General features: G+C 49.3%; 1 protein-coding gene across 1 annotated transcript in view; it reads left to right on the forward strand.

The window, feature by feature from the left end:
• Positions 1-1965: 1965 nt before the first annotated feature.
• Positions 1966-13222, forward strand: part of LMO1 (LIM domain only 1) — a 139104-nt gene continuing 127847 nt past the window's right edge. Inside the window, exon 1 of the mRNA XM_056554293.1 lies at positions 1966-2189. Coding sequence (XP_056410268.1) covers positions 2168-2189 — 22 coding nt within the window. The 5' untranslated portion in view covers positions 1966-2167. The remainder of the gene's footprint in view (positions 2190-13222) is intronic.

A 13222-nucleotide genomic window follows, 5' to 3' on the forward strand; every position in this document is an offset into this window, starting at 1 on the left:
ATCTCCGAGAGCAGCGCTCACACAACCAGACATCTCCAAGAGCAGCACTCACATCAGACATCTCCAAGAGCAGCGCTCACACAACCAGACATCTCCAAGAGCAGCACTCACGCAACCAGACATCTCCAAGAGCAGCGTTCACACAACCAGACATCTCCAAGGGCAGCACTCACACAACCAGACATCTCCAAGAGCAGCACTCACACAACCAGACATCTCCAAGAGCAGCACTCACATAATCAGACATCTCCAAGAGCAGCGCTCACACAACCAGACATCTCCAAGAGCAGCACTCACACAAACAGACATCTCCAAGAGCAGCGCTCACACAACCAGACATCTCAAAGAGCAGCACTCACATAATCAGACATCTCCAAGAGCAGCGCTCACGCAACCAGACATCTCCAAGAGCAGAGCTCACACAACCAGACATCTCCAAGAGCAGCACTCACACAACCAGACATCTCCAAGAGCAGCGCTCACACAACCAGACATCTCCAAGGGCAGCACTCACACAACCAGACATCTCCTCCAAGAGCAGCACTCACATAATCAGACATCTCCAAGAGCAGCACTCACACAACCAGACATCTCCAAGAGCAGCGCTCACGCAACCAGACATCTCCAAGAGCAGAGCTCACACAACCAGACATCTCCAAGAGCAGCACTCACACAACCAGACATCTCCAAGAGCAGCGCTCACACAACCAGACATCTCCGAGAGCAGCGCTCACACAACCAGACATCTCCAAGAGCAGCACTCACATAATCAGACATCTCCAAGAGCAGCGCTCACACAACCAGACATCTCCAAGAGCAGCACTCACACAACCAGACATCTCCAAGAGCAGCGTTCACACAACCGGGCATCTCCAAGAGCAGCACTCACACAAACAGACATCTCCAAGAGCAGCACTCACACAACCAGACATCTCCAAGAGCAGCGCTCACACAACCAGACATCTCCGAGAGCAGCGCTCACACAACCAGACATCTCCAAGAGCAGCACTCACATAATCAGACATCTCCAAGAGCAGCGCTCACACAACCAGACATCTCCAAGAGCAGCACTCACACAACCAGACATCTCCAAGAGCAGCGTTCACACAACCGGGCATCTCCAAGAGCAGCACTCACACAACTGGACATCTCCAAGAGCAGCGCTCACACAACCAGACATCTCCAAGAGCAGCACTCACACAACCAGACATCTCCAAGAGCAGCACTCACACAACCAGACATCTCCAAGAGCAGCACTCACGCAACCAGACATCTCCAAGAGCAGCACTCACAGAGTGAGAAAGAGAGAGAGAGAGAGAGAGAAGATGATCTGAGCTGTGATGATTCTTTCTCTATGTAACACAGTGGTCTTCAAACTGTGGCCCTCCAGATGTGGCAAAACTACAATTCCCAGCATGCCCGGACAGCCGTTGGCTGTCCGGGCATGCTGGGAGTTGTAGTTTTGCCACATCTGGAGGGCCACAGTTTGAAGACCTCTAATGTAACATGATACAGGGGGAGGTCATCATAGTGGGTCCCTCGCCCAGGGGCCCATAGACCCTCCCTTTACCTCTTACCCCCTGTTCTCACTCTACCATGTTGTCCTGGCACTGGGGGGCGCCACCTCTGTGCCCATGGCTGTGTCTCAGATTTCCTCTACAGTGTATAATGTCCTGGGGGGTGACACTGTGGCCCCCGGTCACTCTCCCTACACTCAGGGGCCCCGCTCCTCCTAGGCTCACGTCCACACGCGGCGGCTGCGCTTTAGTCCGGTGTAATGAGGGAAGTTTCTGCCCCGGGGGTAATTAGTGTCCTTGGAGTTAAATAAGCGCAGACTCCGGCACCGGGCGCAGCCAATTATGTTTGTGTATTGAATAATTGATTCGGGGGGGGGGGGGGGGGGGGGGGGGGGCGCTAATCAGATCGCAGCCTAATGAATTGATTTAATTACCGGGGGGATCGCGGGGTCTCACAGCACAGACTCCACATCACCGGCTCCTCCACCGGATCTCCTCTTCTCTGCTGCCGCTGAATGTGATCCAAGCTCCGGTACCGATCAGATCCGCCGACTGTACAGAGGACGATCCCGCCTCGTCCGCCTCCCTTCTCCGTGTTGGAGGCTCCTGGTGACGGCGGAGCGGCCGGGCTCCCTGCGGCCCCCGGGAGGATGGTGCTGGAGAAGGAGGACGGTGAGTGCGAGCCCCGGGGTGGTCGGGATGTGGCTCCATGCTCTGTGTGCTCGGGGATGCGGCTCCATGCTCTGTGTGATCTGGGGTGGTAGGGATGCGGCTCCATGCTCTGTGTGCTCGGGGATGCGGCTCCATGCTCTGTGTGCCCGGGGATGCGGCTCCATGCTCTGTGTGCCCGGGGATGCGGCTCCATGCTCTGTGTGCCCGGGGATGCGGCTCCATGCTCTGTGTGCTCGGGGATGCGGCTCCATGCTCTGTGTGATCTGGGGATGCGGCTCCATGCTCTGTGTGCCCGGGGTGGTAGGGATGTGGCTCCATGCTCTGTGTGCTCAGGGGATGGACGGGTGGTCGGGATGCGGCTCCATGCTCTGTGTGATCTGGGGATGCGGCTCCATGCTCTATGTGATCTGGGGATGCGGCTCCATGCTCTGTGTGATCTGGGGATGCGGCTCCATGCTCTGTGTGCCCCGGGGTGGTCGGGATGTGGCTCCATGCTCTGTGTGCTCAGGGGATGGACGGGTGGTCGGGATGCGGCTCCATGCTCTGTCTGCCCTGGGATGCGGCTCAATGCTCTGTGTGCTCAGGGGATGGACGGGTGGTCGGGATGCGGCTCCATGCTCTGTCTGCCCTGGGATGCGGCTCAATGCTCTGTGTGCTCAGGGGATGGACGGGTGGTCGGGATGCGGCTCCATGCTCTGTGTGCTTAGGGGATGGACGGGTGGTCGGGATGCGGCTCCATGCTCTGTGTGCCCGGGGATGCGGCTCAATGCTCTGTGTGCTCAGAGGATGGACGGGTGGTCGGGATGCAGCTCCATGCTCTGTGTGCCCGGCGATGCGGCTCAATGCTCTGTGTGCTCAGGGGATGGACGGGTGGTCGGGATGCGGCTCCATGCTCTGTGTGCTCAGGGGATGGACGGATGGTCGGGATGCGGCTCCATGCTCTGTGTGCCAGGGGATGCGGCTCAATGCTCTGTGTGCTCCAGGGATGTGGCTCCCTGCTCTGTGTGCCCCGGGGTGGTCGGGATGCGGCTCCATGCGCTGTGTGCTCCGGGGATGTTCGGGATGCGGCTCCATGCTCTGTGTGTTCCAGGGATGCGGCTCCATGCTCTGAGTGCCCGGGGGTGGTCAGGATGCGGCTCCATGCTCTGTTTGCTCAGGGAGTGTCGGGATGCAGCTCCATGCTCTGTGTGCCCGGGGATGCGGCTCCATGCTCTGTGTGCTCCGGGGATGATCAGGATGCGGATCCATGCTCTGTGTGCCTGGGGATGCGGCTCCATGCTCTGTGTGCTCTGGGGATGTTTCTCCCTGCTCTGTGTGCTCCGGGGATGTGGCTCCATGCTCTGTGTTATCTGGGGATGCGGCTCTATGCTCTGTGTGATCTGGGGATGTGGCTCCATGCTCTGTGTGCTCCGGGGATGGACGGGTGGTCGGGATGCGGCTCTATGCTCCGTGTGTCCAGGGATGCGGCTCAATGCTCTGTGTGCTCTTAGGATGCGGCTCCATGCTCTGTGTGCTCCGGGGATGCGGCTCCCTGCTCTGTGTGCCCAGGGATGCGGCTCAATGCTCTGTGTGCTCTGAGGATGCGGCTCCATGCTCTGTGTGCTCCGGGGATGAGGCTCCATGCTCTGTGTGCTCTGGGGATGTGGCTCCCTGCTCGGTGTGTTCCAGGATGCGGCTCCCTGCTCGGTGTGTTCTGGGGATGAGGCTCCCTGCTCTGTGTGTTCCGGGGATGCGGCTCCCTGCTCGGTGTGTTCTTGGGATGCGGCTCCCTGCTCGGTGTGTTCCGGGGATGCGGCTCCCTGCTCGGTGTGTTCCGGGGATGCGGCTCCCTGCTCGGTGTGTTCTGGGGATGAGGCTCCCTGCTCTGTGTGCCCAGGGATGCGGCTCAATGCTCTGTGTGCTCTGAGGATGCGGCTCCATGCTCTGTGTGCTCCGTGGATGAGGCTCCATGCTCTGTGTGCTCTGGGGATGCGGCTCCCTGCTCGGTGTGTTCTGGGGATGAGGCTCCCTGCTCTGTGTGTTCTGGGGATGTGGCTCCCTGCTCGGTGTGTTCCAGGATGCGGCTCCCTGCTCGGTGTGTTCTGGGGATGCGGCTCCCTGCTCTGTGTGTTTCGGGGATGCGGCTCCCTGCTCGGTGTGTTCCGGGGATGCGGCTCCCTGCTCGGTGTGTTCTTGGGATGCGGCTCCCTGCTCGTTGTGTTCTTGGGATGCGGCTCCCTGCTCGGTGTGTTCTGGGGATGAGGCTCCCTGCTCGGTGTGTTCTGGGGATGAGGCTCCCTGCTCGGTGTGTTCTGGGGATGAGGCTCCCTGCTCGGTGTGTTCTGGGGATGAGGCTCCCTGCTCGGTGTGTTCTGGAGATGCGGCTCCCTGCTCAGTGTGTTCCGGAGATGCGGCTCCCTGCTCGGTGTGTTCCGGGGATGCGGCTCCCTGCTCGGTGTGTTCCGGGGATGCGGCTCCCTGCTCGGTGTGTTCTGGGGATGAGGCTCCCTGCTCGGTGTGTTCTGGGGATGAGGCTCCCTGCTCGGTGTGTTCTGGGGATGCGGCTCCCTACTCGGTGTGTTCCGGGGATGCGGCTCCCTGCTCGGTGTGCCAGGATGCGGCTCCCTGCTCGGTGTGTTCCGGGGATGAGGCTCCCTGCTCGGTGTGTTCTGGGGATGAGGCTCCCTGCTCGGTGTGTTCTGGGGATGAGGCTCCCTGCTCGGTGTGTTCTGGGGATGAGGCTCCCTGCTCGGTGTGTTCTGGGGATGAGGCTCCCTGCTCGGTGTGTTCCGGGGATGAGGCTCTCTGCTCGGTGTGTTCCGGGGATGAGGCTCCCTGCTCGGTGTGTTCTGGGGATGAGGCTCCCTGCTCGGTGTGTTCTGGGGATGAGGCTCCCTGCTCGGTGTGTTCTGGGGATGAGGCTCCCTGCTCGGTGTGTTCTGGGGATGAGGCTCCCTGCTCTGTGTGTTCTGGGGATGCGGCTCCCTGCTCGGTGTGTTCCAGGATGCGGCTCCCTGCTCGGTGTGTTCTGGGGATGCGGCTCCCTGCTCTGTGTGTTCCGGGGATGCGGCTCCCTGCTCGGTGTGTTTTGGGGATGCGGCTCCCTGCTCGGTGTGTTCTTGAGATGCGGCTCCCTGCTCGTTGTGTTCTTGGGATGCGGCTCCCTGCTCGGTGTGTTCTGGAGATGCGGCTCCCTGCTCGGTGTGTTCCGGAGATGCGGCTCCCTGCTCGGTGTGTTCCGGGGATGCGTCTCCCTGCTCGGTGTGTTCCGGGGATGCGGCTCCCTGCTCGGTGTGTTCTGGGGATGAGGCTCCCTGCTCGGTGTGTTCTGGGGATGAGGCTCCCTGCTCGGTGTGTTCTGGGGATGCGGCTCCCTACTCGGTGTGTTCCGGGGATGCGGCTCCCTGCTCGATGTGTTCTGGGGATGAGGCTCCCTGCTCGGTGTGCCAGGATGCGGCTCCCTGCTCGGTGTGTTCCGGGGATGAGGCTCCCTGCTCGGTGTGTTCTGGGGATGAGGCTCCCTGCTCGGTGTGTTCTGGGGATGAGGCTCCCTGCTCGGTGTGTTCTGGGGATGAGGCTCCCTGCTCGGTGTGTTCTGGGGATGAGGCTCCCTGCTCGGTGTGTTCTGGGGATGAGGCTCCCTGCTCGGTGTGTTCCGGGGATGAGGCTCCCTGCTCGGTGTGTTCCGGGATGAGGCTCCCTGCTCGGTGTGTTCCAGGATGCGGCTCCCTGCTCGGTGTGTTCCGGGGATGAGGCTCCCTGCTCGGTGTGTTCTGGGGATGAGGCTCCCTGCTCGGTGTGTTCCGGGGATGAGGCTCTCTGCTCGGTGTGTTCCGGGGATGAGGCTCCCTGCTCGATGTGTTCTGGGGATGAGGCTCCCTGCTCGGTGTGTTCTGGGGATGAGGCTCCCTGCTCGGTGTGTTCTGGGGATGAGGCTCCCTGCTCGGTGTGTTCCGGGGATGAGGCTCCCTGCTCGGTGTGTTCCGGGGATGAGGCTCCCTGCTCGGTGTGTTCTGGGGATGAGGCTCCCTGCTCGGTGTGTTCTGGGGATGAGGCTCCCTGCTCGGTGTGTTCTGGGGATGAGGCTCCCTGCTCGGTGTGTTCTGGGGATGAGGCTCCCTGCTCGGTGTGTTCTGGGGATGAGGCTCCCTGCTCGGTGTGTTCCAGGATGCGGCTCTGTCCCCGCTCCCGGCTCTGTTGCCGCACGTCTCTGCTCCTGTCTCCAGAGCTGCGGCTCCTCTTTCCTTCTCACAGACTGCGGGGCAGGTGCGGAGCGGACGAGGTGCCGGTGTTTGCGGGCGAGGAGCGGGCACGGCCGGGGAGGGGGCACCGGGACTGATTGTAGAATAGAAATATGAGATGAGGAAAGAGGTGACAGGAGGGAAAGTGACCGGACTCATCCTCATCACCATAACCTTCATCCTCTTCATCACCCTCATCATCCTCATTACACTCATCACCCTCATCACCATAACCTTCATCACCCTCATCACCATAACCTTCATCACCCTCATTACACTCATCACCCTCATCATCCTCATTACACTCATCACCCTCATCATCCTCATTACACTCATCACCCTCATCATCCTCATTACACTCATCACCCTCATCATCCTCATTACACTCATCACCCTCATCATCCTCATTACACTCATCATCCTCATTGTCACTTTACAGTAGTAAATGCTCTAGAAGCGGACTCATGGGTTATTATTAGGGACACTCTTGGCTCCCAATGTGGGCAGGGAAGGGTTAATGGAGTCACCATATAGTTGCTATTATGTGGCTCTTCCATTTATTGTAGGACACCTTTGGCAGCCGGTGTGGTCAGAGAAGGGGTTAACTCCTTAAAGGGACCATCCATTGGGCTTTTCTTCTTATTAACCTCATCATCACTCGCAGACACTTGGGTTATTGGACCCAGATATAAGAGGCTTCCAGTGCAGACAGGGTAGGGTTAATAAAGTAAAGCCGTTGGATTTTCTTTATCCTTTGCACTGCACGGCTGTATATGGAGACACGTGGGTTATTCTAAGGGACGGACAGGGAAGGGTTAATGGAGTAAATTCACCGGTCATGGGGCTGTGATTCTTATCACCTTATCATCCTCCTCATCATCCTCCTCATCATCATCCTCATCATCCTCCTCCTCATCATCATCCTCCTCATCATCCTCCTCATCATCCTCCTCATCATCATCCTCCTCATCATCCTCCTCATCATCATCATCCTCATCATCATCCTCCTCATCATCATCCTCATCCTCCTCATCATCATCCTCCTCCTCATCATCCTCCTCATCATCATCCTCATCATCCTCCTCATCATCATCCTCATCATCCTCCTCCTCATCATCCTCCTCATTATCATCCTCCTCATCATCCTCCTCCTCATCATCATCCTCCTCATCATCCTCCTCATCATCCTCCTCATCATCATCCTCCTCATCATCATCATCCTCATCATCATCCTCCTCATCATCATCCTCCTCATCCTCATCATCATCTTCCTCATCCTCCTCCTCATCATCCTCATCATCATCCTCCTCATCATCATCCTCCTCATCATCCTCCTCATCATCCTCCTCCTCATCATCATCCTCCTCATCATCCTCATCATCCTCCTCATCATCATCCTCCTCATCATCATCATCATCATCCTCATCATCATCCTCCTCATCCTCATCATCATCCTCCTCATCATCATCCTCCTCATCCTCATCATCATCTTCCTCATCCTCCTCATCATCATCATCCTCCTCATCATCATCCTCCTCATCATCCTCCTCATCATCATCCTCCTCATCATCCTCATCATCCTCCTCATCATCATCCTCCTCATCATCATCCTCATCATCATCCTCCTCATCCTCATCATCATCCTCCTCATCCTCATCATCATCCTCCTCATCCTCATCCTCATCATCATCCTCCTCATCATCATCCTCCTCATCATCCTCCTCATCATCCTCCTCCTCATCATCATCCTCCTCATCATCCTCCTCCTCCTCATCATCATCCTCGTCATCATCCTCATCATCCTCCTCATCATCATCCTCCTCCTCCTCATCATCATCCTCATCATCATCCTCATCATCATCCTCCTCCTCATCATCATCATCATCATCATCCTCATCATCATCATCCTCCTCGTCATCATCCTCATCATCATCCTCATCATCATCCTCCTCCTCCTCCTCCTCCTCCTCATCACTTTGTTCTATGTTGCTGCAGACTCCAGGGTGCTGTAAGGGGCTCAGCCTCGGCTCCCAGTGTGGGCAGGCAGGGGTTAATGGGCTCCGGTTTGGGCAGCTGGTGCGGAGCCTTTTACCTCTCAGTGTCGGTGTCATCCGAGCACTTTACTTAGAATCTCTCCGATCCATCTATAAAGAGGCTTCTGCGGCTTTAATGGCCGGCCAGATGTCTGACATTGATCTTCTTCTAAAAAGGTGCAATTATGTGAGAGTGTAAACAGTGGCGGGCCGCGCCGCCCATCGCAGAGGGTCCTTATTCCAGCACTTTATGTTAAGGCGAGGGGGGCAGGTGTCTCCAGGACAACAAATGTACAAGAAGTAAATAAAGTGTCCTCCTGGGACTATGATATGTGCTGAGGAGGAGCGCTGCTCCTGGGGAAGAAGGTGAATTCAGCCGCACATGGTCAATAGGGTTCTTATATGTTATGTAGGAATAATATTAGGAAGCAGAGGCGATGGTGAGGGGTAACAGATGGGTACTTCTCTCCAGTTCTGGGTGTCTTCTAAACTCTGAAACTGGCCTGAGAAAGTAAACTAAGTCCTAAAGGGGTATACCAATGTATAGGAAGTCATCAGGGGGTGGAAGAGCTGGTGAATGGAGTGAGGTCCAGGGCAGTGCTGGTGAAGGGAGTGAGGTCCAGGGCAGTGCTGGTGAAGGGAGTGAGGTCCAGGGCAGTGCTGGTGAAGGGAGTGAGGTCCAGGGCAGTGCTGGTGAAGGGAGTGAGGTCCAGGGCAGTGCTGGTGAAGGGAGTGAGGTCCAGGGCAGTGCTGGTGAAAGGGTTGAGGTCCAGGGCAGTTCTGGTGAAGGAAGTGAGGTCCAGGGCAGTGCTGGTGAGGAGAGTGAGGTCCAGGGCAGTTCAGGTGAAGGGAGTGAGGTCCAGGGCAGTGCTGGTGAGGGGAGTGATTTCCAGGGCAGTGCTGGTTAAGGGGAGTGAGGTCCAGGGCAGTGCTGGTGAAGGGAGTTAGGTCCAGGGCAGTTCTAGTGAAGGTAGTGGGGTCCAGGGCAGTGCTGGTTAGGGGAGTGAGGTCCAGGGCAGTGCTGGTGAAGGGAGTAAGGTCCAGGGCAGTGCTGGTGAAGGGAGCTAGGTCCAGGGCAGTGCTGGTGAAGGGAGTGAGGTCCAGGGCAATGCTGGTGAGGGGAGGGAGGTCCAGGGCAGTGCTGGTGAAGGGAGTGAGGTCCAAGGCAGTGCTGGTGAATAATAGGAGACTCTATGTAATAATAGGAGACACTGTGTAATAATATTAGACACTATGTAATAATTAGTGTTGCTCACGAATATTCGTAATGCGAATTTTATTCGCGAATATCGCATATTTGCAAAATATCGCAAATTCGAATATGGCCTATGCCGCTCAACACTAGTAATAATAGGAGATTCTATGTAATTATATTAGACTCTATATAATAATATGAGACTCTAGGTAATAATATTAGACACTATGTAATAATATGAGACTATGTAATAATATTAGACACTATGTAATAATAGGAGACACTATGTAATAATATTAGACTCTATATAATAATATGAGACTCTAGGTAATAATATTAGACACTATGTAATAATAGGAGACACTATGTAATAATAGACTCTATGTAATAATATTAGACACTATGTAATAACATGAGACACTATGTAATAATATGAGACACTATGTAATAATATTAGATACTTTGTAATAATATTAGACTCTGTAATAATAGTAGACTCTATGTAATAATATTAGACACTATGTAATAATAGGAGATTCTATGTAATAATTGGAGACTCTATGTAATAATAGGAGACACTAATAATAGTAGACTCTATGTAATAATAGGAGACTCTATGTAATAATAGGAGATTCTATGTAATAATAGGAGACTCTATGTAATAATAGGAGACTCTATGTGATAATAGGAGACTCTATGTAATAATAGGAGACACTGTAATAATAGTAGACTCTATGTAATAATAGGAGATTCTATGTAATAATAGGAGACTCTATGTAATAATAGGAGACACTGTAATAATAGTAGACTCTATGTAATAATAGGAGATTCTATGTAATAATAGGAGACACTATGTAATAATATTAGATACTTTGTAATAATATTAGACTCTGTAATAATAGTAGACTCTATGTAATAATATTAGACACTATGTAATAATAGGAGATTCTATGTAATAATTGGAGACTCTATGTAATAATAGGAGACACTAATAATAGTAGACTCTATGTAATAATAGGAGACTCTATGTAATAATAGGAGATTCTATGTAATAATAGGAGACTCTATGTAATAATAGGAGATTATAGGTGATAATAGGAGATTCTATGTAATAATAGGAGACTCTATGTGATAATAGGAGACTCTATGTAATAATAGGAGACACTGTAATAATAGTAGACTCTATGTAATAATAGGAGATTCTATGTAATAATAGGAGACTCTATGTAATAATAGGAGACACTGTAATAATAGTAGACTCTATGTAATAATAGGAGATTCTATGTAATAATAGGAGACACTATGTAATAATATTAGACACTATGTAATAATAGGAGGTTCTATGTAATAATAGGAGACTCTATGTAATAATAGGAGACACTAATAATAGTAGACTCTATGTAATAATAGGAGACTCTATGTAATAATAGCAGACTCTATGTAATAATAGGAGACTCTATGTAATAATAGGAGATTCTATGTAATAATAGGAGACTCTATGTAATAATAGGAGATTCTATGTGATAATAGGAGACTCTATGTAATAATAGGAGATTATATGTGATAATAGGAGATTCTATGTAATAATAGGAGACTCTATGTAATAATAGGAGATTCTATGTGATAATAGGACACTCTATGTAATAATATTAGACACTATGTAATAATAGGAGACTCAATGTAATAATAGTAGACACTATGTAAAAATAGGAGATTCTATGTAATAATAGGACACTCTATGTAATAATATTAGACTCTATGTAATAATATTAGACACTATGTAATAATAGGAGATTGTATGTAATAATAGGAGACTCTATGTAATAATAGGAAATTCTATGTAATAATAGGAGACTATGTAATAATATTAGACTCTATGTAATAATAGTGGACTCTATGTAATAATATTAGACACTATGTAATAATAGGAGACTCAATGTAATAATAGTAGACACTATGTAAAAATAGGAGATTCTATGTAATAATAGGAGACTCTATGTAATAATAGGAGACACTGTAATAATAGTAGACTCTATGTAATAATAGGAGATTCTATGTAATAATAGGAGACACTATGTAATAATATTAGATACTTTGTAATAATATTAGACTCTGTAATAATAGTAGACTCTATGTAATAATATTAGACACTATGTAATAATAGGAGATTCTATGTAATAATTGGAGACTCTATGTAATAATAGGAGACACTAATAATAGTAGACTCTATGTAATAATAGGAGACTCTATGTAATAATAGGAGATTCTATGTAATAATAGGAGACTCTATGTAATAATAGGAGATTATAGGTGATAATAGGAGATTCTATGTAATAATAGGAGACTCTATGTGATAATAGGAGACTCTATGTAATAATAGGATACACTGTAATAATAGTAGACTCTATGTAATAATAGGAGATTCTATGTAATAATAGGAGACTCTATGTAATAATAGGAGACACTGTAATAATAGTAGACTCTATGTAATAATAGGAGACTCTATGTAATAATAGCAGACTCTATGTAATAATAGGAGACTCTATGTAAGAATAGGAGATTCTATGTAATAATAGGAGACTCTATGTAATAATAGGAGATTCTATGTGATAATAGGAGACTCTATGTAATAATAGGAGATTATATGTGATAATAGGAGATTCTATGTAATAATAGGAGACTCTATGTAATAATAGGAGATTATATGTGATAATAGGACACTCTATGTAATAATATTAGACACTATGTAATAATAGGAGACTCAATGTAATAATAGTAGACACTATGTAAAAATAGAAGATTCTATGTAATAATAGGACACTCTATGTAATAATATTAGACTCTATGTAATAATATTAGACACTATGTAATAATAGGAGATTCTATGTAATAATAGGAGACTCTATGTAATAATAGGAAATTCTATGTAATAATAGGAGACTCTATGTAATAATATTAGACTCTATGTAATAATAGTGGACTCTATGTAATAATATTAGACACTATGTAATAATAGGAGACTCAATGTAATAATAGTAGACACTATGTAAAAATAGGAGATTCTATGTAATAATAGGACACTCTACGTAATAATATTAGACTCTATGTAATAATATTAGACACTGTGTAATAATAGGAGATTCTATGTAATAATAGGAGACTCTATGTAATAATAGGAAATTCTATGTAATAATAGGAGACTCTATGTAATAATATTAGACTCTATGTAATAATAGTGGACTCTATGTAATAATATTGGACTCTATGTAATAATAGGAGACTCTATGTAATAATATTGGACTCTATGTAATAATAGGAGACTCTATGTAATAATATTGGACTCTATGTAATAATAGGAGACTCTATGTAATAATAGGAAACTCTATGTAATAATAGGAGACTCTATGTAATAATAGGAGACTCTATGTAATAATAGGAGACTCTATGTGATAATATTGGACTCTATGTAATAATAGGAGACTCTATGTAATAATATTAGACTCTATGTAATAATAGGAGACTCTATGTGATAATATTGGACTCTATGTAATAATAGGAAACTCTATGTAATAATAGGAGATTCTG

The sequence above is a fragment of the Hyla sarda genome, unplaced genomic scaffold, assembly GCF_029499605.1.
Source record: "Hyla sarda isolate aHylSar1 unplaced genomic scaffold, aHylSar1.hap1 scaffold_66, whole genome shotgun sequence".
Taxonomy (NCBI): Eukaryota; Metazoa; Chordata; class Amphibia; order Anura; family Hylidae; genus Hyla; species Hyla sarda.